Source organism: Pteropus vampyrus, unplaced genomic scaffold (genome assembly GCF_000151845.1).
Source record: "Pteropus vampyrus isolate Shadow unplaced genomic scaffold, Pvam_2.0 Scaffold363, whole genome shotgun sequence".
Taxonomy (NCBI): Eukaryota; Metazoa; Chordata; class Mammalia; order Chiroptera; family Pteropodidae; genus Pteropus; species Pteropus vampyrus.
The window spans coordinates 1,178,168-1,200,615 of NW_011889144.1; the positions used below are offsets into that span (position 1 = coordinate 1,178,168).

At 39.0% G+C, this 22,448-nt stretch overlaps 1 protein-coding gene across 1 annotated transcript in view; it reads left to right on the forward strand.

Annotated features, from left to right (window-relative positions):
- Nucleotides 1–22,448, forward strand: part of CUL4A (cullin 4A) — a 50,965-nt gene that overhangs the window by 4,723 nt on the left and 23,794 nt on the right. Inside the window, exons 3-9 of the mRNA XM_011379519.2 lie at nucleotides 6,537–6,640; nucleotides 11,137–11,206; nucleotides 12,752–12,825; nucleotides 15,677–15,839; nucleotides 16,406–16,495; nucleotides 17,608–17,690; nucleotides 21,723–21,790. Of these exons, the coding sequence (XP_011377821.1) occupies nucleotides 6,537–6,640; nucleotides 11,137–11,206; nucleotides 12,752–12,825; nucleotides 15,677–15,839; nucleotides 16,406–16,495; nucleotides 17,608–17,690; nucleotides 21,723–21,790 (652 nt within the window). The remainder of the gene's footprint in view (nucleotides 1–6,536; nucleotides 6,641–11,136; nucleotides 11,207–12,751; nucleotides 12,826–15,676; nucleotides 15,840–16,405; nucleotides 16,496–17,607; nucleotides 17,691–21,722; nucleotides 21,791–22,448) is intronic.

Consider the following 22,448-nt stretch of genomic DNA (forward strand, 5'->3'; position numbering starts at 1 on the left):
ATATTGTTGGATTCGGTTTGCTTATATTTTGTTAATTTTTGCATCAGTGATCACAAAGGTACATGGTATGTTGTTTGCTCTTTTTATAATGTCTTCGTCTGATTTTGGTATCAGAGAAATGCTGGCCTCATAAATGAGTTGGAAATATTCTCTCATATCATTTTCCAGAAGAGTGTGTAGAATTGGTATCATTTTTTCCTTAAATGTTTGATTCCCCTGTGAAGCCATCTTGGCTTTCTTTGTGGAAAGATTTTAAACTGCAGTATAGCCTTATTCAGGTTATCCATTTCTTCAAGTTCGCTAATCTTCTGCAATGTCTAATCTGCCATTAATACCATCTGGTGTAATTTTCATTCCATGAATTGTTTTTCTCTTTGGGTATTCAGTTTGAATCACTTTTTAGATTCCCTGTTTCTACTTAGCTTTTCAACATACGAAACAGTTATTATAGCTGTTTTATTGTCCTTCTCTGACCATCTCACAGTTCGGGTTGCTTTTAATGGACTGATTTTTCTTCCCATTACAAGTTTTGTTTTCCTTCTGATAATCTTTGATTGGATGTCAGGCATTGTGAATTTTGACTTGTATTCCTATAAATGTTATTGAGATTTGTTCTGGACTTAAATTATTTGGAAACAGTTTGATCTTTTAAAAGTTTTTCTTTTAAGATTTGTTACACAAGACTAGAGCAGTGTTTTGTCTAGAGCTAATTGCCCCCACTACTGAGGCAAAACCTTCCTGAATACTCTACCCAGTGTCCTGTGGTTTTCCAGTCTGGCTGGTGGGAAGGTGCTATTCCAGGCCCTGTGGGAGCACCAGACACTGTTATCTCTAAAGTTTTTGGGTGGTTCTTTCCCTCCTGGCCGTGGTTATTTCCTCACACTTTTGTGCTGGTCAGTGCTCTGCTGAATACTGTAGGAAGACCCTAGTCTCCTTGCACAAGCTCTACTCTGGCTGCATCTCTTCCCTCTGGACCTTCATCTAGTAGACTCCAGCCTCAGTTCCAGGCACTTGCTCTACAGCCTGGAAACTGGATGCAGAAGCCAGAACTGTTGGGACTTGTTTGTTTCCCATCTCCCAAAGATCACTGTCTTTCATAGCCCAGAGTATACTGCTTTGAAAACCGTTGTTTCATATATTTTGTGTGTGTTTTGTTGCGGGGGGAGGGGGTGGGGGGGCACATTTCAATTAGAAGTATTTGTCTAGTTTCTTTATTATGTCTTTACCAGAAGCAGTCCTACCAGTGCCTAAACTCTCATAGATTTTTAATTTAATAAAATACTAAATCTTACAACTAGGGCTTATTATTCCTCTTTTCCTAGAGATTCGACTCTCTGGTATCACTTGCCCATCATCATTCTTAGCAGAATGACTTTGCCATACCTTTTACCCAGCAATATGTCTCATAATGGTCACCATAAATATTATCATAAACAGTGTTTCCAGATGCCCTGAGTGTCCACATGCATGTCTTGAGACCTTGAGGGCTAGAGATTCTTACCCCTAAATGGTATTACACATTCCAGGGGGCATCTCAGGAGGGCCTGTGTGGCAATCAGTTGATCAGCTTATAGAGGAGCATGTACTCAGGCAGGCAGGCAGGCAGGCAGGCAGGCAGGCAGGTTCCTGGTGACTCAGAGAAGTACCAGAGTCAAAGTTCATCTCTACGGTGAGGTGCTCAGATCTTATGGAAGCAAATGGGATAGAAATAGTAAGTGATATCACTGTGAAATTATTGACCACTCACTTTATCCTAATCTCCGATAAAGTTAGCTAGACAGTATATTTGACCTGGTGTTTCAAAATAAAGTCTTAAGTTTCTGCTAAGGTAGTGTGGTATAAACTTTGCCAAAGACTCTTATGTGAAAGTAACAATTCTCACCAAAGTTTGAAAGTTTTTTTTAAAGGAAGTTTTCAGGATAATTTGATGGAGAAATTCATGTTTTGATATTAATCAGTTTCCTCAAAGAGGGGTTTAGTATCTCTCTATCAGGGTTTCTTATCTGCCTGTCAAGGCATCTTCTACCCCATATAGACACTTTAGAAGGCCTGCCTAGAAAGAGAAAACAATTACAGTGTGTCTGGTACAGCCTGCCTATTATTTTTTTGTTACTTTGTTCTCGTTTGGCAAAAAAAGGAGATTCAAAATATGGTGATAAAGTTAACAAAGACGCATACTACCCATAGTCATTTTCTTCTTGTAATGAGAGGAGGAGAGTATTTTGAATGCAGAGATCTTTTTGGTCTGTTTTTAAAGATCTGAGGTTAGACTTGTAATCACACTTGCTGAAGAAAGTATATTTGTGTGTCTTATGTCTGTTTTGGTCCTACTTGTCAGCTTAATGAGACAACAAAAAACTAAAGATTGCATTTTTGAAAAGTTTTCAGAGGAAGGCTAAGCATTAATTTCAGACTAGTTTTGATGCACAGAAACAGAGGTTCTGAGAAAAGCCATGCTATTTATCTTGAGCCATAGAGTAATATCTCTATGAGATCCTCCTACCTGGTAATAATTTAGTGAAGGAGAATGGAGTAGAGTTAGGTAGTGAATGAATTAACAAGATGGCAAAAACTGATTAGAAAAAGTGAAACAACCCAGAAAATGGTAGACAAATAGACATATTATTTGATGAACCAATTTGAGAAAGTAACAGGTTAATTAACAGTGAATTCGACACCGTAAGTTATTTAAAAACAGGAGACTATTCAAACTAAAATGTATTAGGCCTTATAGAAAGGATTTCATAATTCAACAGCTTTCATCTCTCAGTAAAATTAGTCATTTGTATTAGGTGATTTACTTTTAATATTTGGAACTGGGAATCTATTATGCAGTCAGTGTTGGTAAATATAGCCAAAAGACTGTCACTGGTTTTCTTTAAAGCTCTCATCCTAGAAAACTTCTCTAATATTTATTCTCACTCAGTTTGAGTCCTGATTCAATTTTTACATTGTTCACTCATTTCTTAGAGGTAGGAACCTGCAAGGATAGAGCCCTGTTAGCATATTCTCCCTGTGTGGTGAGCAGGTCACCATTTATATCGGCCTGCCTTTGAGTGGAGTCCATCTTCCCAACTATTTATTGCTTAACAAGGGACTATTGTTGATGGGGGAAATTGTTCAATCCTGAGCTACTAATGTTTCTAAGAACACTGTGCTGGCCTTTTAACTTTGAAATAAAGATGGTGAGTTTTGCCTTGTGCCCCAACTAGTATATCTTTCTTTATAATAGTCATCCAGGGATGTGGTTTTACCCAGGGCTGGAGTGGGGGGATTGTTTTTCATTTTCCCTCTTCCTTTACATAAATAAGTCTTAGTACTTGCCTGCTTTTTCCCTTTATGATTTCTCACTGTGAAATGTTTCACTCCTTTATCTCTCCAGTCTCAGCTTTAGCCCTATAAACATCTTTACGTAAAACATATTCTTCCAGAATTGGTGCACCCTAATTTCATAAATTCACTATAGTTCTTTTTACCCCACAGCTCACTTTAATTTCATGTTTTGGTATTCCGCACTTAAGGGGAAGCATTTTGTTTTAGCAGTGATGAGTGAACTTGGCGGTGAGGGTTTGATTCTACAAATAGACAAGCAGTTGATGTGGATGTGCTTACTGTTTTCCTTTAATACACTTGTCTGCCCTAATACGGGTAACCATCTGAAGAACTCGGGTGTGGTGGCCCAGCAGACCTACTGATTAGAGAGCAGCCGTGATGTGGGGAAAAGTCAGACAAGCATAGGTTTCCCACTTCGCTAAGTTGATACAAGAAAAACGTCTCTATTCTAATACAAGTAAAACCCAAGTGCTGCTGCTTCCCCACTTCCAATTAGGATTAGTTAAATTCCTTTTCTCTGTGATGACTCTTAAAAATATGAACAACAATAGCACCCTAATATGAAGCATGCAGTACAAGTCAAATTCAGTACATTATACATCTAGAGAAGGTATTTCTCAATCTCAAAATATAACTAAATCTCCAAAACTTGTTTTGGGAAAGGGGACTCCTGTGTTGTACTGCTCCTGTAACAGTACAGAAAAGTTTGCCAGAGTCCGTGCCAGTGTGGGTAGAGAGCAGGGCTGCCCTCTGTCTTCTAAGGTAATGAGGTATCTGTAACATGAAAATACCAGCAGTGACTCAGCAAAAGACATGGAGAAATAACAGCACCAACAGCAAGCCTGGGTTACCCCGGGGTTTGGCTACTTGTTTTAAGAGGTCTCCAAATTACCAGTTTTAAAAACAATTAATCTCAGTGTGCTTCACATTAAATAGTATGTGCCAAACAGGACATAAACGAGAAAGAGGTGGTTATGAAATTCAACAATGACAACGTGTCACAACTAGGAAAAGATTGTTTTGAGGACATTGACTCCTGATTCAGAAATTAGAGCATTCAGAAAATGGTTCTAATAAGATGTTCTATGAAGGACATGTATCACTAAGCTGATCCTGATTTTTACCAAAGAAAATACATTTTATACATGGATAATATTAAAACTTATTTTGTAGTAATTTTGTTTTTGGAATTCTCTTAACGATTAACTAATGGAGCAAAAGCCTTTGTTGTGAGCTTAGCCTGGGTTTTTTGGTTTGTTTCTTTCTTTCGTGGTGTTACATCTTGTTATCGATGGTTAAATCCAAACATGGGGGAATTAATATATATTAAAGTAATATTTCTCTTAAATTTATATCATTTTTATTTCATAAGTAAAATGTGTTAATGAGTTTTATAAGATTATGAAAGGCTTCCATTAGTGCTGAAGTAACAAACTTGGGAAAAAAACTTAGAATATATTTAATTATAAACTTGTAACCAAAAGTCACAGTATTTATGTAAGGTTCAAGTAAGAGTGTAGTTGCAAGCAGGTAGAAATATATGCTTAGAGAATTTAAATGACTTTTCCAAGATGATATAACTAGAGGCTAATATATACTTCTTCTAATTATCTTTCCTCTGGCTCACACACCTCTTCAAATGTATGCTTCCCCTTCCCCCACCCGTAAACAGATTAGATCCAGACTAAGCATGCAGAGAAATTGAAGGAAAAATTTAGGCTAACTTGCTGCAATTGCTTCTGTGGATTGCTCCACTATTGACAATATGCCATAAGCCAGCTTTAATCAGAGGAAGGTTATCCTGGGTTTTTAAGAGAAGAAAGGATACTGGATCTTTCACTAAATTATAAAGACATGACTACAAAGTGATGGAATTGAATGAAGGCTTTGAGAAAAGAATTGAAGGATGTAAAAACAAAACACAGATAGGAACCCTTTATTTCTCTAGTAAGAATATGTAGAGGAAAGGTTGTATTTTTATGTTATTGTTATAATAAACTTAATAGAAAACAGCTTATAATTTTTAAATTATTGTCATTCCACATTCATTTTTGACCCTTGTAAATGTGCGTGTTTTATATGTTAGTAATTACTGTCTTTATTTAATTTAGGATACATGTAGCAATAATAATATTAAATATTGGAATTATTAATACTTATAATTATTGCTACAATGTAAAAATTTAAGTTACTTTTTTCTCTTGGGAATATAATATTGATTTTCGACTCTATAGTGTTTCTATTCTGTATTTCACATATTTTTTAAATAGTTCAAAACTAAGTCAGTAGAAAAACTACATTTCAGTTTATAGTATTTTATATTTGGATTGAATGAGATGTTGGTTTTATACATGAGATTTTAAAAAAATTTATTAGAACTGGTAAAAACATACATTTTTTTTGAGGTGGATAAAAATATTTTAAGAAAAACAGTTCTGCTTCAAAAACTTGTTTTTTCATTAATTTAAAACAAATTTAAGTAAATTGTACATTTAACCTGAAGAAAAATAAGTAAGAAACAGTTTGACGTGGCCTTTGTCACCTGGGCATATGAGACGTTTTTTTTCCTTCAGCTCATTATGGACAGAATCATTGCACTGTCCATAAAAGTGAAAGGAACTGGAATTTCTGTTTTTCTCCTAGCTGTTTGGAAGGTAGTCACTGAGGGTCTGGAGCAGTGATTTCTTACCCTGGTTTCACATTATAATCATCAGAATAAACTCATACGTATTCCTATGGCCCGCACCTTGGACTAATGAATCCAGAAACAGGGCTGTAGGGGTCAAACTTGTTTTGAAGTCTGTGGGTGACTGTGTCATGCAGCCAGTTTTAGAGACTATTGTAGTAGGAAAAGGAGTATCATGAGATACTTAAACACGGTGCAGGCACACCACCTGGGTTTCTAGGTATCATGGGGCTATCATAGGTGAGCCATTGAATCTGAGTTCCATGTTAACTATCACTAAGTACCATTTTTACCAAACTATTACTAGATTCCACTGTTCGAACAATAATTGCCCTAAACTTATATGTAATCGTTTATTTGTAGATTACTTAAGTATGGGGGGGAGAAGTGTTTCACATAAATGATTATAGCTGCATATAATTATGTAAGTGCTTTGGTTATGATTATAGCTATATATACAAATAGATATTTTAAATGTTATTTGTAGTGAATAATTCATTATTCCTTTTGTTTTTAGGCTGTCGAAAATCTCTGTTCTCACAAAGTTTCCCCAACACTCTATAAGCAGCTACGCCAGGTTTGTGAAGATCATGTCCAAGCACAAATTCTTCAGTTTAGAGAATATCCTTTTATTGTCTCATGAAGTTTCTATTCATTATCTAAATATTTTGGAACTGAACATTAATAAGATAAAGAACTAATGAATATCCTTAATATTAAAACAATAGCTTTTTAAATTCCCTTTTATTTACAGAACCAAAACCTTACATTTGTTTCATACAACCTAATAAAATAGATTTTCTTTAAGTGGAATTTTACTGTTTATATCTATTTGCTAATCAGATTAAAGCAAAACGGTGTCCTTTCATTGAGTCTGGTTGGAATATTTAGGAAAAGGTCTGAAGAATGTCTTAAACTTTGAGTATTCCTATTCTTTATTGTTGTAAAAACCCATCTGTATTACTTTTCTATGATGTATAACAAATAAGCACAAACTTGGCTACTACTCATTTCTCAGCCCACAGTTGCATAGGTCAAGAATAGTAGCTTAGCTCAGTGGGTTCTCTGCGCAGGGTCTCCCAGGTCAGAATCGCCAGACCTGTGGTCTTTCCTGAGGCCAGGCTCATCTTCTAGGCTCATTTAGGTGTTGGTAAAATTCACCTTCCTCAAATCAATTATAGGACTGAGGTCGCTCTCAGCACCCAGAGACCACCCTTGATTTCTTGCCACAAGGTCCCTTCTCTGACAACATGGTTATCTGCTTCTTCTGGGCCAAGAGGAAAATCCACCTCTCTGGTCTGCCAAGACAGTCTTACATGATAAAACCCATCATATTCACAGCCCCCTTATAATCAAAGGGCGAAAGTTATAGGCAGGGGAATCTTAGAATTTTGCCATCTATAACTAGATGTCGATCAGGGGAACTCTGAGCTCTTTAGCATCCTAGACAATCTTTTACAACCTGGCCTCCATCTAGGACCCCTCCTATTATAGCCACCCACATGTCTCATTGGGTGAGAATTAGAAAGTGGGCTTGTAATTGCAGACAGTCTGCTTGTGACTGCAATTTTCTGGGCCCCTGTTTCTTCATTTGTGAAATTAGGTAGTTGGAGCATGCTCATTTCTAAGTTTTCTTATAGCTGGAGGAATTTTTTTCTCTCCCATTACCCTCATCTTGAGAAACTGAAGCATTGAAAGCTTATTAAAACCTTTCTTAGCAGCCACCGCGGTTCTGTTGCCTGACATCGAGGCTCTTGATTATCCATGATGATGAAGCCCACCAAGGTCCACAGTGTCATGTGTTTGTTTAGGACAGTATTTGTAGTTCTCTCCATAAATGGGTCAGTGAAGTCAATTCTGGTTCTGTTGTATTGACATCTGTAAACACACCTCTACAGTATTTTCTGGCAAAGGTCTGTCTGAAAGATTGTGAGGTCATTCAGAATAATGGTGACCACGCTTTTGGCCTTTTGGAACCTGGCCAGCGTGTACCATGTCTGAGGCATCCTCTGAAGACACATTCAGATGCCCCATGTACCTCAGTGTCACAGGTCAGGAATCATGATGTCTGGGTTCAGGAATCCATATCCAGGATATTGGCATTTGAAAAGTGGCCTGACATCCAGGCTTGCTGGAAGTCATCAGATTCCCAAGTCTTCTCTCCAAGACAGGCACTAGTAAGGGGGAACTGGTGAACCAGCCACCACACAGTGTAGAAGTATGTACTATGTACCTAGGCTTGATTCATGAATTCTTCAAAATAGCAAACTGTCCTCAGAATCTAAACTTGTAAATAACTATAGACAAAACTCACTTTTTCCTTCCTCTGATTCAGTTTTACAGCTGTGCAGCTTTGGTTAGCTATGCTGGTTAGAACTGCTGGTTCGTCTGGGGCATCAGTGGTCGATCACACACAAAAACTGTGCATTCCTCCAAACAGAAGGATGCATAAGGAAATAAAGAAGCCTTTGCTGTTAAGGAGTTCATGAAGCTGCACCATTACCTCTAAGCCAGTCTTCATAATCTATGCTGATGCCAGCAGGCTTTGAGCTTCTATACAGAGGCCCTCTGCCCATACTCACATGACTGATGTGCAGTTAGGACGCATGGAGCACTTGCCGGCAATAGGCTAGCTTTGCACATTTGCACAGCACTCCACGTTATAGGTACCCTCAGTCAAAGAGCCTAAAACCACATAGCAGGTGAGTGGCCCTGGGTTAGTGCTAGGATTCAGAGATGCATGTGACATAGTTTCTGCTGCCATGGGCATTGTAGACTAATGAGGGAGGCAGTAATTAAGTAGTCCAAAATATGAACTTTAATAAATACTAGAAAATAAAATGTTATTCTTAGCTATTATAACAAGGGGACCTAATGTAGGTGAAGGGTGTCAAGTGGTGAGTAACCACTACTGGTCTGTTATGGTATCATTATCTCCTGCTCTCCCCACTGCTGCATGGGCAACTCTTTCTTGCTGGAATTAGAAAAGCTTGGTAACTCAGTTTAGAAAATGTGGGCAAAAATAAGACGTTTTCAACTCCAGTGTAAGCACTGTCTTTATGTTTTTTTCTTTCTTTTTTTTCATCAATGCGATCACACATATATGTAGTTTTTTCCGTGGTATATTATGAGCATTTTACCCCTGGATTTTTGTTGTTTGATGTTTGAAAACTTACCTAACTCACTTGAGGAGACTGTGTAAATCCTTTAACTAGAATGGGCTCTTCTCTGAAATGAGAAGAAGGATGGTTATTGGAGAACCTATCTGAAGAATAAACTGTTGACAAGCTCTCAACATGTTTCTATGTCTTAGATCCTGAGAGTATTCATGTGAGACTTTGTGGCTATATTTATAGCTTAGGGTCTGGAACTGGTTTTGATATTTAGAATGCTGGAGATCAGTAGATGCCACACTGTTTGGTATTAGCTTACCATTTCATAGTTTTTCCCACAGGAAATGACAGAAAGTTAAAAATGTATATTGATTTTACCCAGTTCTTTAAAGAAAAGTATCTTTCCATCCTAATGAAACCCTGTACCAGGTAGAACTCTGCATTGCTTAGCTGCAGCACCTGAGCCACCTGATGCTGTCAGATTGACTGGTGTGGGTTTAACACTGTGCAGCCTTGCAGACTATGTGACTGTTCATGGAGACCTACCAGGGTATCCATCACAAGGCAAATGCCTCATGTCCAGCACTGGGTGCCAGAGCTGCCAGGTTGCTGCCATGGTCGCACCTGTCTAAATATGATTGTGACTGATTCTTTGTCTTTTTCAGACTGTCCCATATAAATTTCAAATACAGTGGGCCATTATATTTTGAGCAATTGTAAAAGAGTTCTTCTAGAATAATTTGTAAATCATTGAACTATTAGGTCTTTGCTATGACTCACTATTTTTAATTTATTAGCAATGCCTCAATAGGAAATAAGATGTTTGGCCAGGACCACTGTGGTTGTGGTCAACTACCCTAAGTAGTATGTCAAAGATACAAATGTGCCTGTGAGTCCCTCCACTGCGCTCCTTCTTTTCCCTTCTCAAAGTCCTGACTGGTATCCTGCCTTCCACTGGCTACATCTCCCTCTGTCAAACCTCCCTGCCAACTGAAGACTTCCCAACACCTATCTGATTTTACACATCACACACTGGCTGGTGTGTTTTTTCTCCTCTCTACATACTAATCATTTTATATATAACCTCACAAAGCTCAGAGGGGTGTGTTCTGCTCACACGGAGGGACTGAGGCCTAGGGAAGTTTATTTGTCCAGTGTCATAGAGCTGGTAGAGCAAGACTGAAGCCCAGGAAATCCATGTCTTTTCACTTCAGCAAACTATTTTGTTCATCTGTACAAAGGGAATAATGTCTGTGTTGTGTGGTAGAGAAGATTAAATGAGCACAGATATGAAAAGCGCTTTGTAAACCATAAAGTAGTATGTAAACATTTATGACTATTCAGCTTTGGAAAAACCTGTGAAGGCACTTGGCCCTGCTTTGCTCTAGGAGCCTATATTCAGTTTTTTCCCCCTATAAACAGCATTTTGAGTGTTTCTTTAAAAACATTCTAAGAGTCAATCTGAAAGTTTTCCTAATTTGGTGAGTGAATGAGCCTTGATGTCAGTTTTCATTGAGACTAGAAGTTAAAGTTGAACCTTAGCCATTTTCCTGCAGCCACCAGTCTACTGGTGCTGTTAGTAATTGGCCTTACCACCAGGACAGTGTCTCCAGGAACTCAGGTATAGGATTAGGTCAAGATCTGTTCTTTTTGGTGTAGGGCCTTTGGTTCAGGAACCCAGGACCATGGAGCCTATGGCCTGGTTGTTAGTTTCAGCTGGCAAGGCTCTGAAAGTAACCTGGCAGTGAAGTGCTACAAGAAAGAGAGGAAACTGGAAAGGGGGCAGTAAGAGATGAAAGACGAGCATGCAGGCAGGGATAATTACAACTAGGTAATGAGACGTGGAGATAAGAGAAACTACATTTATAATTTTTGAACTTCTAGTCTTGCGGTATTCTGATTACTAACTGATACGTAGTAGTCTGTGGTGAAGAGCTAAAATTAAGGGTTAAAATTACAATAAATTGGCCAAGATTTCTAAAGTTTTCCTTAGCAGGTCTGCACAGACTCACTAGATAGTGTTTTATTTTTAAAGAAGATTAACACGTGCTGGCAAGATCATTGCAGACAAATGGTAAGTATATTGACTCGTTTTATTAATGCTGCTTTTATATGTGGTGCACTATCCCTGAATCTTAATCGGTACTGCTTTTTTTATGTCTAATCTCACTTCCTCTTCCTCTTTGGTCTTATTCATTCTCTGATTTAGTTAGAAAGGAGATACGAGTAGCTAGGAGTATATGCGCTCTTTGAATCTAGCTTTTTTTATTATTATTTTTTTAAAATCAAAGCCAGACCTCATATATCTTTCCTCACCCACCTAGGGATGGTGTGGAACAGATTGTGAGCTGAGATAGGGAAATTGTGTTTGGGATTCTGCTTTGGGTCAAATGCTGCCATTTAGTTCCCATGTAGTTAGGCAGCAGAGTAGATAAAAGCTATCAGGGTGAACTCTGGTCTTCCATGAGCTCTGCTCTTCTATAATGAGGCTAACTTGGCCTTCAAACCAACCTGTCAAATGATAGCTGACAGTACCCATAATACCTGAATGGGTTTCTAAGTTTTTCCTTAATCCTAGCTTATGACTGATGATCAAGCCTGAATTCCAAAACTTTCTTATAGCTAGACAACCCAAAGTCTTAGATTTTTAAATGTATTGATTCTAGTTTGATTTTATGTATACGTTTTTAGTGTGACCTCGCTATTAATTATGTAAGTAAGAAAAAAGATAGTATCAGTAGCTTTCCTAAGTAAGTTGAATTCTTTTGTTTCTTACATGAAGTAGGAGATAATGACTGTATCTCTGTTCTGGGCCAGGCACCTGGTAGATGGTAGAAATAGATGAATGTCTCTTGGGAAAGTTTTGTTTATGTGTGTAAGAAAACTTCTCCATCAGAGTCTGGTAAGTTCTATGGTAGGAGAATTACAGGGTTCCAGCATGCATGTTAGCATGGCGAAGGAATGTGGCTGATTATCCTGCATTCTTCTCGCTCTGCTTGCAAAGTAGTATGCAATACATATACCTGGGCAAGAGCCTCGTTTTAATGTAACAAGAGCTAATTGTTTAAAAAGCTTAAAGCATCTAGATTTACTACATCGGTCAGGAAATGACCAGATTTCAAAGGAATCCTTTCCAGAAGTCCCCAACCACCAGGCTGCAGACCGATACTGGTCCTTGGCGTGTTAGGAACTGGGCTGCACAGCATGAGGTAAGCGGCAGGCGAGCGAGCAAAGTTTCATCTGTATTTGCGGCCTCTTTCCAGCACTAGCATCACCACTTCAGCTCTACCTTAGATCATCGGGCATTAGATTTTCATAGGAGCACTGGTCCCTGATGCCAAAAAGATTGGAGATCCCTGCTTTAAGCTAAGTACTTTTAAATCCCTACAGTTATAGATTTTCTGGATAAAAGAGATGAAAGACAAACACCAAGAGGAACTTTAATTACATTTAGAGGGAAAAAATAAATCATAACGGTCTGTCTTGGTGGGGAACATCTTTTCATTAGGAAACAATTATTGTTAGATTTGAGAAACTTAGCACAGTTATAGTTCGAAAGGCCTAATCTTGGAATATTTTCTTAGTAAGATACATAAATAAATTTTTTTCTAATTTCCAGATCATGATCAGAAGCATTTTCCTGTTTTTGGATCGTACTTATGTACTTCAGAATTCCATGCTTCCTTCTATATGGTGAGTCTCCTAGGCCGGACAGCTGTATCTGCTGCTATAAGTAAAACCACATGTTTTACTCGTGTCTTCCACCGGTTAATTTTATGACGTGTATGTGGTCATTCGTCTGTCCTTTATGTGAGCCAAAATCACTTATGCACACATCCAGTGGATCTTAATCCTGGAGTGTCTCCATCACCTGTGAAGGTGACAGGGTGGAGCTAGGGCAGGCTGAGTCAGGAGGAGCAAGTTCTGGCACATTCTCCAGCTTGCAGTGAGTGTCAACAGTGGAGGCAGAAGGCAAGCACAGAAGTACTGTGTGAAGCCATGTTTCTGTAACTGGGCTCTGGACTTCAGTACCATCTGGAGCCAGTGGCACACTGCTCACCTCTGCTATGAGGGAAAGTCTGAGAGACTCAGTTAGTCTCTCTGGCGGCTAGAGTTTGAGCCTGGAATGGCTCCTTTCAGTGGTCTGGCGAAACTCTGAGAAAGACTGACTGCTGGTGAGGTCATGACCCTTGAGGTCTTGAAGCATCCTCACATGCTTCCCCATCCTGCTGACCATCAAAGGACACAGGGGCCTAGTTTCATTCAGGATATTGAGGTCTGTCATTTCAATCTGCTTGTCACACATCACCTTTTAGAGACAGTATAAATTAGGTTCTCCTCCCCCATATTACTCTGGGTCCCTAGTCACTGACTTCTAATAGCCTTTGCTGATGCCCTTCACCTCTCTGCCCCACTATGCTAAGTCTTTGTACTGCTGCCTCTAAAGAGCCATGCCTGACTTGAACAAAAAGCCTATCTTTATTCTCATCCTCGGCTTCTTCTTTTGTTGATATAGAAGTTTATTCTCTCATTTAGAAGTGATGTACACTCTCATTACCTTTAAACCTGAGTTCTTTAAAAAGTTGCTTTCTTTTCCAACTTTTTGTCCATCTTTTCACACTAACCTAAAGCAATGTGATTTCTCCTTTCACCACATAGAAACTACTCTTGCCTAAGATATTGGTGATCTCCTGGTTACCAGATTCCAGTAACATTTTTGTCTTTATTTTATATAAATTGTGCAGCTTTGGACATACTCTCTTTATTGAAATTCTCCCCTTCCATAATACTACTTTCCCTCTTTGTCCCTCGTACCTCTCTGATCCTCTGATTCCTGCACATCTCATACTAGAGACCCACAGATGTCTGCAATAAGGCAGGCACTGCACAGAAAAGATAGCTTTTATTCAGAGAAATGATAAGGTAAAACTGATCACAGCAAATCATAAAGCTCCTGCTGTGTGCAAAGCCTTGTTCTAAGTGCTTTGTCACCTACTAATTTACTTAATCCTTAGAACAGTTCTATAAGGGATAACTGTTATTGTCCCCATTTTATAATTGGAGAAACCAAGGCACAGAGAGTTCAAATAACTTGTTATACCTGTGTCGTTGGGCTACCTAGCCTGAACTCTTAACTTGTAAATGTGGTTTGTAATGTAGCCATGTCATACAACCTATCTGAACATTGCTTATAACCTAAAGTAAACTATACCACACTTAGTCCACTGCAACAGGCAAAAAAACTGAGCATAATTGTGCAGTATGAAAAGAATCATGGCGAGGGTATGTGAGAAACGCACAGGGAAGGACAAGGAAGGAGAAGTAAGCCTTGACCCAAGCTTTGCAGAATGAGCAGGAGTGGTTAGATAGTTAGAAAGAAGCCGTAGAGAAAAGGAAGCCCATTCTGGAAACAGGATAGCAGCATGCCCAGACACTTCCTGCCTGGCCGTATGTGAAGTATTTCAGAGGCATAAAACAATACATGTGATCCCCATTGAGTGTTATAAAAGGACATGCACAGAGAAATTAAACTCCTTGCCTTAAAGTCACAGCAAGCAAGTGTGTGGTAGGGCCAGGATTCAAGCCCAGGTGGCTGGCTTGAGCCCACGTGCTGACCACTCAACTTTACTGCTCTGTCTTCAGTGGTCAGCTAAAGTACACTGAAGATTGCAACCCACTCCTTCTCCAGGGAATGGGAAAGAGCCATTGTGATTGCGGGGCACGGTACAGGAAAAGGTTCTCCAACACAGAGAAGGCTTCCTAGAACCTATGCTCACCAGCATACACAATGCTGACCATAACTGCCACTCGCTGTTAATACCACTTAACACCACTGCCACCATTCTTATACCACTACTGCTCACTACCACTCTCTGCCACCACCACCACCGCCGCCGCCACCACTCACTGCTCACCACCTCCATCTTCACCACTACCACTGCTCACTATTCAGCTACTACTACCACCACTCACCACCACTGATCACCACCACCATTTCTGATCACCATTACCACCACTCACCGCCACCTACCACCATTACTACTAACCTTTGCTACTGCTCACCACCATTAGTCACCACTACCACCACCACTGCCCCTGAGCTGCCTGTTCACGAGACCCGGCTTGGCCTAGGCATCTGAGTTTTGTCCCCCTATCTCAGTATTTGGCACCTAGGGAACCTGGAGTGGTGTTTTGGCAGAGCACGGAGTCTGTTCTTACATGTATTTTGTGGATAGTAACAGCTGAATTTCTATTCATGTGCTTTTCAATGACACACCTGACCTAGTAACATCTCAGCACTCCTCTTGTGACAATTGCCTGACCTACTCCAAGAAAATAGCCTTGATAAGGAAGGAAATAAAAGGTATACTAGGCTGACCAAAACTGAAAATTAAAGTAATAATAATAGTAATAATTCTTGATACCTGGATTTAGAGAATTAGCAAATGAATAAATTTGGGATGATACAATGTAGCTGGAGCTTCCCCTAAAACTTCCAAAAAGTGAAACTAAAATATAGTTTTGTTTTTTACTGTTTATACAGGGATATGGGATTAGAACTATTTAGGAACCATATTATTAGTGATAAAATGGTTCAGAGTAAAACTATTGATGGAATTCTGCTATTGATTGAACGAGAGAGAAGTGGTGAAGCGGTTGACCGAAGCTTGTTGCGGAGTCTGCTGAGTATGCTCTCTGATCTTCAGGTAGATACCTTATTGTTCTAAATGTACCAATAACTTTTAGTAGCTTATAAGAAAAAAAAACTTGGATCTCTGCTTAACTACTTACACCAAAATAAATGGATGTATCAAAGATTTAAGTGCAAAAAATGAAATCATAGAAATATTTGTTGAAAATATGGAAGTTTTTCAACCTTTGGAAGGGAAACGACTCAGGCTAACACCACACCAGAGTCCACAAAAGAAAAGAACCCTCACAACATGGACCTAGCATTCCTGAGAAAAAGGGCAAGGGCATGGCAGCACTCACAGAGAAGAGCAGTGAAGTGGTCTGGGCTGCTTTGGTTAGCTGAGTAGAGTTCAGCCAGCCAGGAATCAACTGACCAGAGGTCAGCTTAGCCTCCAGGGTCAGCCACGCTGGAGTTGGCTGAGCCAGCCTGCTGAGGCCTCAGCAGTGGAATGGCAGGTACAAGCAGCTTATTAGTGCAAGTCACTACAGCCATGCTCCCTCAAAATTTGGACTACACCAGCACTTCAAAAAGTAGGTGTTTTTTTACTGTAATCTATCAGTAACTCTGTTTATTTCTTAGGTATATAAAGATTCGTTTGAACTGCAGTTTTTGGAAGAAACTAATTGTTTATATGCTGCAGAAGGCCAAAGATTAATGCAAGAAAGAGAGGTGAGACTATGAAATGTTTCTGAATTGCCTTATTTCATTTTTATAGATATGCATCTAAGTGTAATTTCTAAATGTTTGTCTTTTCACACATGCAAACATTTTATTGAAAGTCTTTTGAAGGCTACAATCTAGCTGAAATCCCTAGTAAAGAGCTTCATTCTTATTATAGTAAGGATATAATTTCTTTTCCTTAACTTAGAAACTTTTTTTGCCCTCTCCACAAATAAGAAAGCCAGTAAGATAGCTTCTGAAATACATAAAGGAACTCAAGTTGATGCAATAGGATAAAGGTAAATCTAAAATATAAAAGGTAAATCTAAGACGTGAAAAATTTTTACCTGAGGCATTGAAAAAATTACCCAGAAAAGCCATGTGAAAAAAATAGTAATATGAACCCAAAAAACTTGACAACCAGTTTTATACAGTCCTGAAGGAAGCCCCATGGGACTATCACCCAAATGTCCCTTGTTACTGCATAGGATACACCTAACCATTGGTTCTTTCATCCTAGTTTTAAAGAGAGTTTCATGTCAGGTACTAGGCCTGGCTGCTGCCGCTAGATCAGAACCTTGAAGACCCATGTTATGGGGCCTTGGCTCTTTTGTCAGATGACAGCAGGGACATCCTTTTCCCCTGGAAATGTGAAGTGCATTTTGAGATGTTTTGCAACACTGTTTGATGACCTCAAATGAACAGCCAGCCTACTGATTAGCTTTTGCTGAACCCTTTGTGTGTTGAGCCATGAGGTACCATTAGGCTCTGTAACCTCTGACCTAGTTGCTATTGCTCACCTGTCCGTGGGCCTCAGTGACGGAGGGACCTGTGACGTCAACCCTGGGACATCATTGTGAACAGGGCACAGCAATGCAGTGCTGCTTTGGCCCTAATTCTAGGGATTAATTTTAATCTCTAGAATTGAGTTTAAGAAAACTTTCTTCTGTGTATCCTCTCACCCTGCATACACTTCCCACCTTACTCCCCTATCCCCATTAATCTGTGTTAATATATTCTGCTTGTTAAAATACAGTTTTATAAGGAAAACAATATTTCATTGTCTTGAGTAAAATCAAGAATCTTTTTGTTACTGACATGTTTAAATGTTTTGTTGGAAGGTTCCGGAATATCTTAACCATGTAAGTAAACGTTTAGAGGAAGAAGGAGACCGAGTAATCACATATTTAGACCACAGCACACAGTAAGTACTGTTCATTTATTTAGTTTTTTGCAATTTGATCATAGCTGAAACCTTTTCCTGGCTGGTTATTGAAATAAATGGTATCATTGTAGACTCACGCATTACTATCTGAGACTATTTTTGCTCTTAACACATTTTGCTTATATTATTTGTGAATATTCACTTAAAAGATACATTTCCTAAGTGCCCATGAGTTATTGTCCAAAAGGAATAATTTAGGCTGAGTACTTGGCATCTTTGGGTTTTGAGACAAGGAATTTTTTTTATGTTAATGGTATATAATTGAATATTAGGCGATTCTGATTGTAAGCTTTTTGTTAGACCTCTAATATAGCTGTAATTTTTATTTATACCCAGTCACTTATTTTCTCTCATATAATTTATTTTTCTCTAAACCTAAAGTTGGGTGAATAGCTAGGGAGAAGTAAAAGGGAAAATTTTCTGAATGTCTGTGAGCACATAATTTTTATTCAAGTGAAAGGAGAGAAGAATAAAAATGTTTCTATAGATGAGAGAGAAAAGAAATGGGAACTAGATAAATAGAAAATAAATGGATGTTTTTAAGAGAGACTAAAGTGATAAAATGTGCAAAACTTATTGACTCATTGGTGGAGAAGGGGGCAGGTAGGATGAAAGAAAGGGACAGGATTCTGACAGTTTGAGAATACAGACAATAAGGGGATCTTGAGAGAAAGGACGAAATCACCTTTTGATATATTGAGTTTGAGACGTTGGTGGGAAATCTCAGATCTGCAGAGAAGTGACAGTCTAGCTGAAACCAGGACAGGGTTGCTCAGTTATGTGGGGATGCTTATGTTCAGCTGGGGAGTTGGAGGGCCACAGAGGCTGGAAGCGGGCAGGCGGGAGGTACCAGGCAACTAGAGCAGGGAGAGAACAGAGTTTTAAAAGCCAAGGAGGAAATGACAAGCATGTCATATCTTCCCAGTAAGTCAAGTCAGGGTAGGAAAAGTCTTCATTGAGTGTCTGCTACATTTTTTTTCTATTAATGATATTTTCCATATACCATTATTTCATTTATATGTATAAAGTTCAAAAACAGGACAAGCTAGGCAGTGTACTAATTACAGATATATATATAAATCATGTAGGAAAGCAAGGAAATTGCAAACACAGGCTTCAGGATGGAGGTAAGGCCTGGTAAACGGGTGCTGCTGGGACAGTGAATACAGTGGTTCTTTTCTCTACTCCCATACATACTTCTACACTTTCGTATATATGCTATATTTTAAAACCATCCCCCCAATATTTAAAAATACATTGCGTAGAAGTATGTGTAGATCATTTAAGCAAAGGAGTCATGGGTAAAGGTGGTTCACCTCCAGGCTCAGGTATGGATGTGTTAGGAGGATTGTGAGGAGCACTGACTGAGGTGGCTTCTACAGTATTGGGTGATTCAGATATCACAGAACAAAAAATAATTTTCAAAGAAAGAAGTTGGAGACCGAGTAGAAGCAAGTCACACCAGTCTTAGGGCTAGACTCTGAGCGCCCTTTCCAGTCTCAAAGCCCACATGTCCTACCTACCTTCAGTCAGAGCATAGTGGATGGCAGTACAGATGAAATGTGTGCTTGAGAGAAGCAGTGTATTACTGTCTGTGCTATACTTTGTGACTTGCCCCATTACTGAGCCACATGAAACCTCATGCTGAAAATATAGCCAGGTCATTCTGCAGACTCTGCCCCAAGGACAGGTTTTAGTTCCCCCAGGACTTTAACCTCTCAGTATTGGATCTGTTCTCCTGTTAGTTGAAATCACTAGATGCTGTGGCAGGAATTCTTAATACAAATCAGTAAATTGTCACTGTAATTTATGAACTCAGTCTTGAGGGGACTCAGCTACTACAGTTAATTCCCCAAGACTGCTCCTGAGCTCTGGGTACCTCTGAAAATTATCTGCCCCTTGGCTCATGACCTGTCATAGTACCTCAGCTATGGTAGGCACTCTGTGAACTGTTGGAATGAAAAACGTGATTGAGTTTCTCACCTTGCAGAACCAAAGGCTAGAACATAAATTGTCAGGAAGCAATGAATCTGTAAACACATGAAAAGCTGCTCGATATTGTTAGTCATCCTGGAAATACAAGTCAAAACCACAATGCAGTACCACTTAACATACACCACGATGACTAATAAATAAGGCAAGCAATAAAAAGCATTAGTGAGAATGTGGGGAAATTGGACCCCTCATGCATTGCTGGTGGTAATATCAAATGGGGCAGCCATGGTGGAAAACAATTTGGTAGTTTCTCAAAATGTTAAACATTGAGTTACCACATGTTTCTCCAACATACCAGTTTTATTCCTAAATGTATAGAAAAACAAAAACATTCATACAAAATTTATACACAAATGTCCATAGCAGTATTATTTATAATAGTCAAAAAGTGGAAACAACCCAGCTGATGAATGGATAAAAATACAATAGAAAAATGCAATTAAAAAGGATGGAGTACTGATACATGCTACAACACGAATGAATCTTAAAGACACTATGCTAAGTGAAAGAAGCCAGACACAGAAGTCATATGTTGTACATTTATAGGAAAGATTCAGAATAGGGTGTGGAAGTTACTAGTTCAGACTACAAGGCAGGAAGGGTGGATGGTGGGAATAGGAGTGCTGATGGGTATGAAGTTTCTTGTGGAATGATGAAAATGTCTACAGCCATGCCACCCTGAACAAGCCCGATCTGTCTGATCTCGGAAGCTATGCTTGGATGGGAGACCGCCTAGGAAGACCAGGTGCTGTAGGCGTAAAAAATAATGGATTGTAAGATGACAAGGTCCTTACAGTCTGTGAGATCAACCAAGGGTTGCTTTAAAAAAAAAAAAAAAATAGAATGATGAAAATGTTCTAAAATTAGATGATGGTGATGGTTATACAATTCTGTAAATATACTAAAATCTGTTCAGTTTACACTTTAAGTGGATGAATTTTATGGTATGTAAATTATATTTCAATAAAGCTGTTAAGAGGAAAAGCAGCAGCAGTAACTGGCTCTTCTTGCTGTCCCTGTGTGACATTTTCATCTCTGCCCTCCACCTCTCACCTGTCTCACTGCCCCCTTTCCTGGAGGCCGACTGGAAAAGGTGCTGACTCTTTGAACTCTACTCTCAGCTTTGCCATTCACTAGCCATTTCACCTGGACAGGTCAGACCATCTCTGTACTAGGTCTTCTCATCCATGGGACGGAGACCAAAATGTCTTCTGTGCCTTTCTCTAGGGTTGCTGTGAGGTTCAATTAAGATGGTCCTTTAAAAGTTTCTATATAAAATGAAGATTTGGGAAGAGCAAAAATTAATAATCTTCAGAATAAAGCAGATGCTCTGATCTTTTAAAAAAAAAAAACTGGATAGTGAACCCAGGAAGAGTACTTGTTTGTGTTCTTGTGATGGTGGCAGTCACACTAGACTGAATTTCCAGATTTTGAAATATTCTTCTGTGTTACACGCAACTTGTACATCATGAAGACATTTCTATGATAAGTCGGATTTTGATAAATGATTATGAGAGAAAGCAGGCAGAAAAAAGTAAGGACAGAGAGACATAGCTGTAGCAGTAGAAGCGGGTGTTTTATGGGACCTGGAAAAGGGATTGGGGTGGAAGATGAGGGTAGAAATTTGACCGCAATTCAGGAAGTAATGTGCATGTGGGGGGCAAAACTTAAATTTGAAAAATGACTAGAGCATAGGTGCCAAATGCTAGCCAAGCATGGTGGGGGGAGACTTTTATCGTAAAGTACGGCCCACTTGCCTGTCTGTTGGTGTCCGCTTTTCCCTGGATCTGTTTGTCTGTTTATCTTATTCAGTAAATTGTTTTTAGAAATACTTCGGAGTATAACTGTCAGTGATGATCATCGGTGTATGAGGGAAATGCTTGTTCTGTAACTCTCTGGTTTCTGATTGGCTCCATACTGTATCTGTGTAAACAGTAGACTCTCCATCTTTTACAGCTTAACCAGAGTCTCTCCTTTAACTTTATTTCTGACATGTTCTCTTTTTTTCTTATTTAGGAAACCACTGATTGCTTGTGTGGAGAAACAACTATTAGGAGAACATTTAACAGCAATTCTGCAGAAAGGTAGCTTTTCCTAACTCTTGTGTCAAACTGAATGATAGTCTTTAATTCATTAAGAAAGTAAGTGAAACATTATAAATAACAATGTAAGGACATTTATTATAATATGATAGTCACCAAAAATCATTAAAAATAATGAACATTTAGCCCTTGAGAAAATAAGTTAAGAGAAATATTGAAAGGCATGTGGTAGAACTACAGTTTATACTGAAATCGTATGAAATACTATCCAGGCTGAAAGGTTCTAAGAGACCCTCTGAACTATACAGATAGCTTGCAACTGGGTACTTAGTTAATACTCATCCTTCATTGGGTCATCGTTCATGTACGCTGACAAATGGGTGATGCTCAGAATGCTTCCACAGATGTAGATGTGCATCATTGGACAGGCTGTTAGATTTTCATGGGCTTCCTCCCCGTGTGCTTCTAGCAGCTGTCAGATGAACTGCCAAATTGGTGGTCTGCTTAAGTCGAAGTACATTTTTCTATCCTGATTTTCCTGGAAAAACAAAGTGGAACACATTATACTGCTAATCATAGTTTTACCTCTCATTTTACATTTCCCTAACTGGTGATCCTAAAGCTTTTTTAAAGAGTGACTCAAACTTTGGTGTTTTGCATCAACAGTGTGACTATTTCTTATATAGCCTATACTTTCATA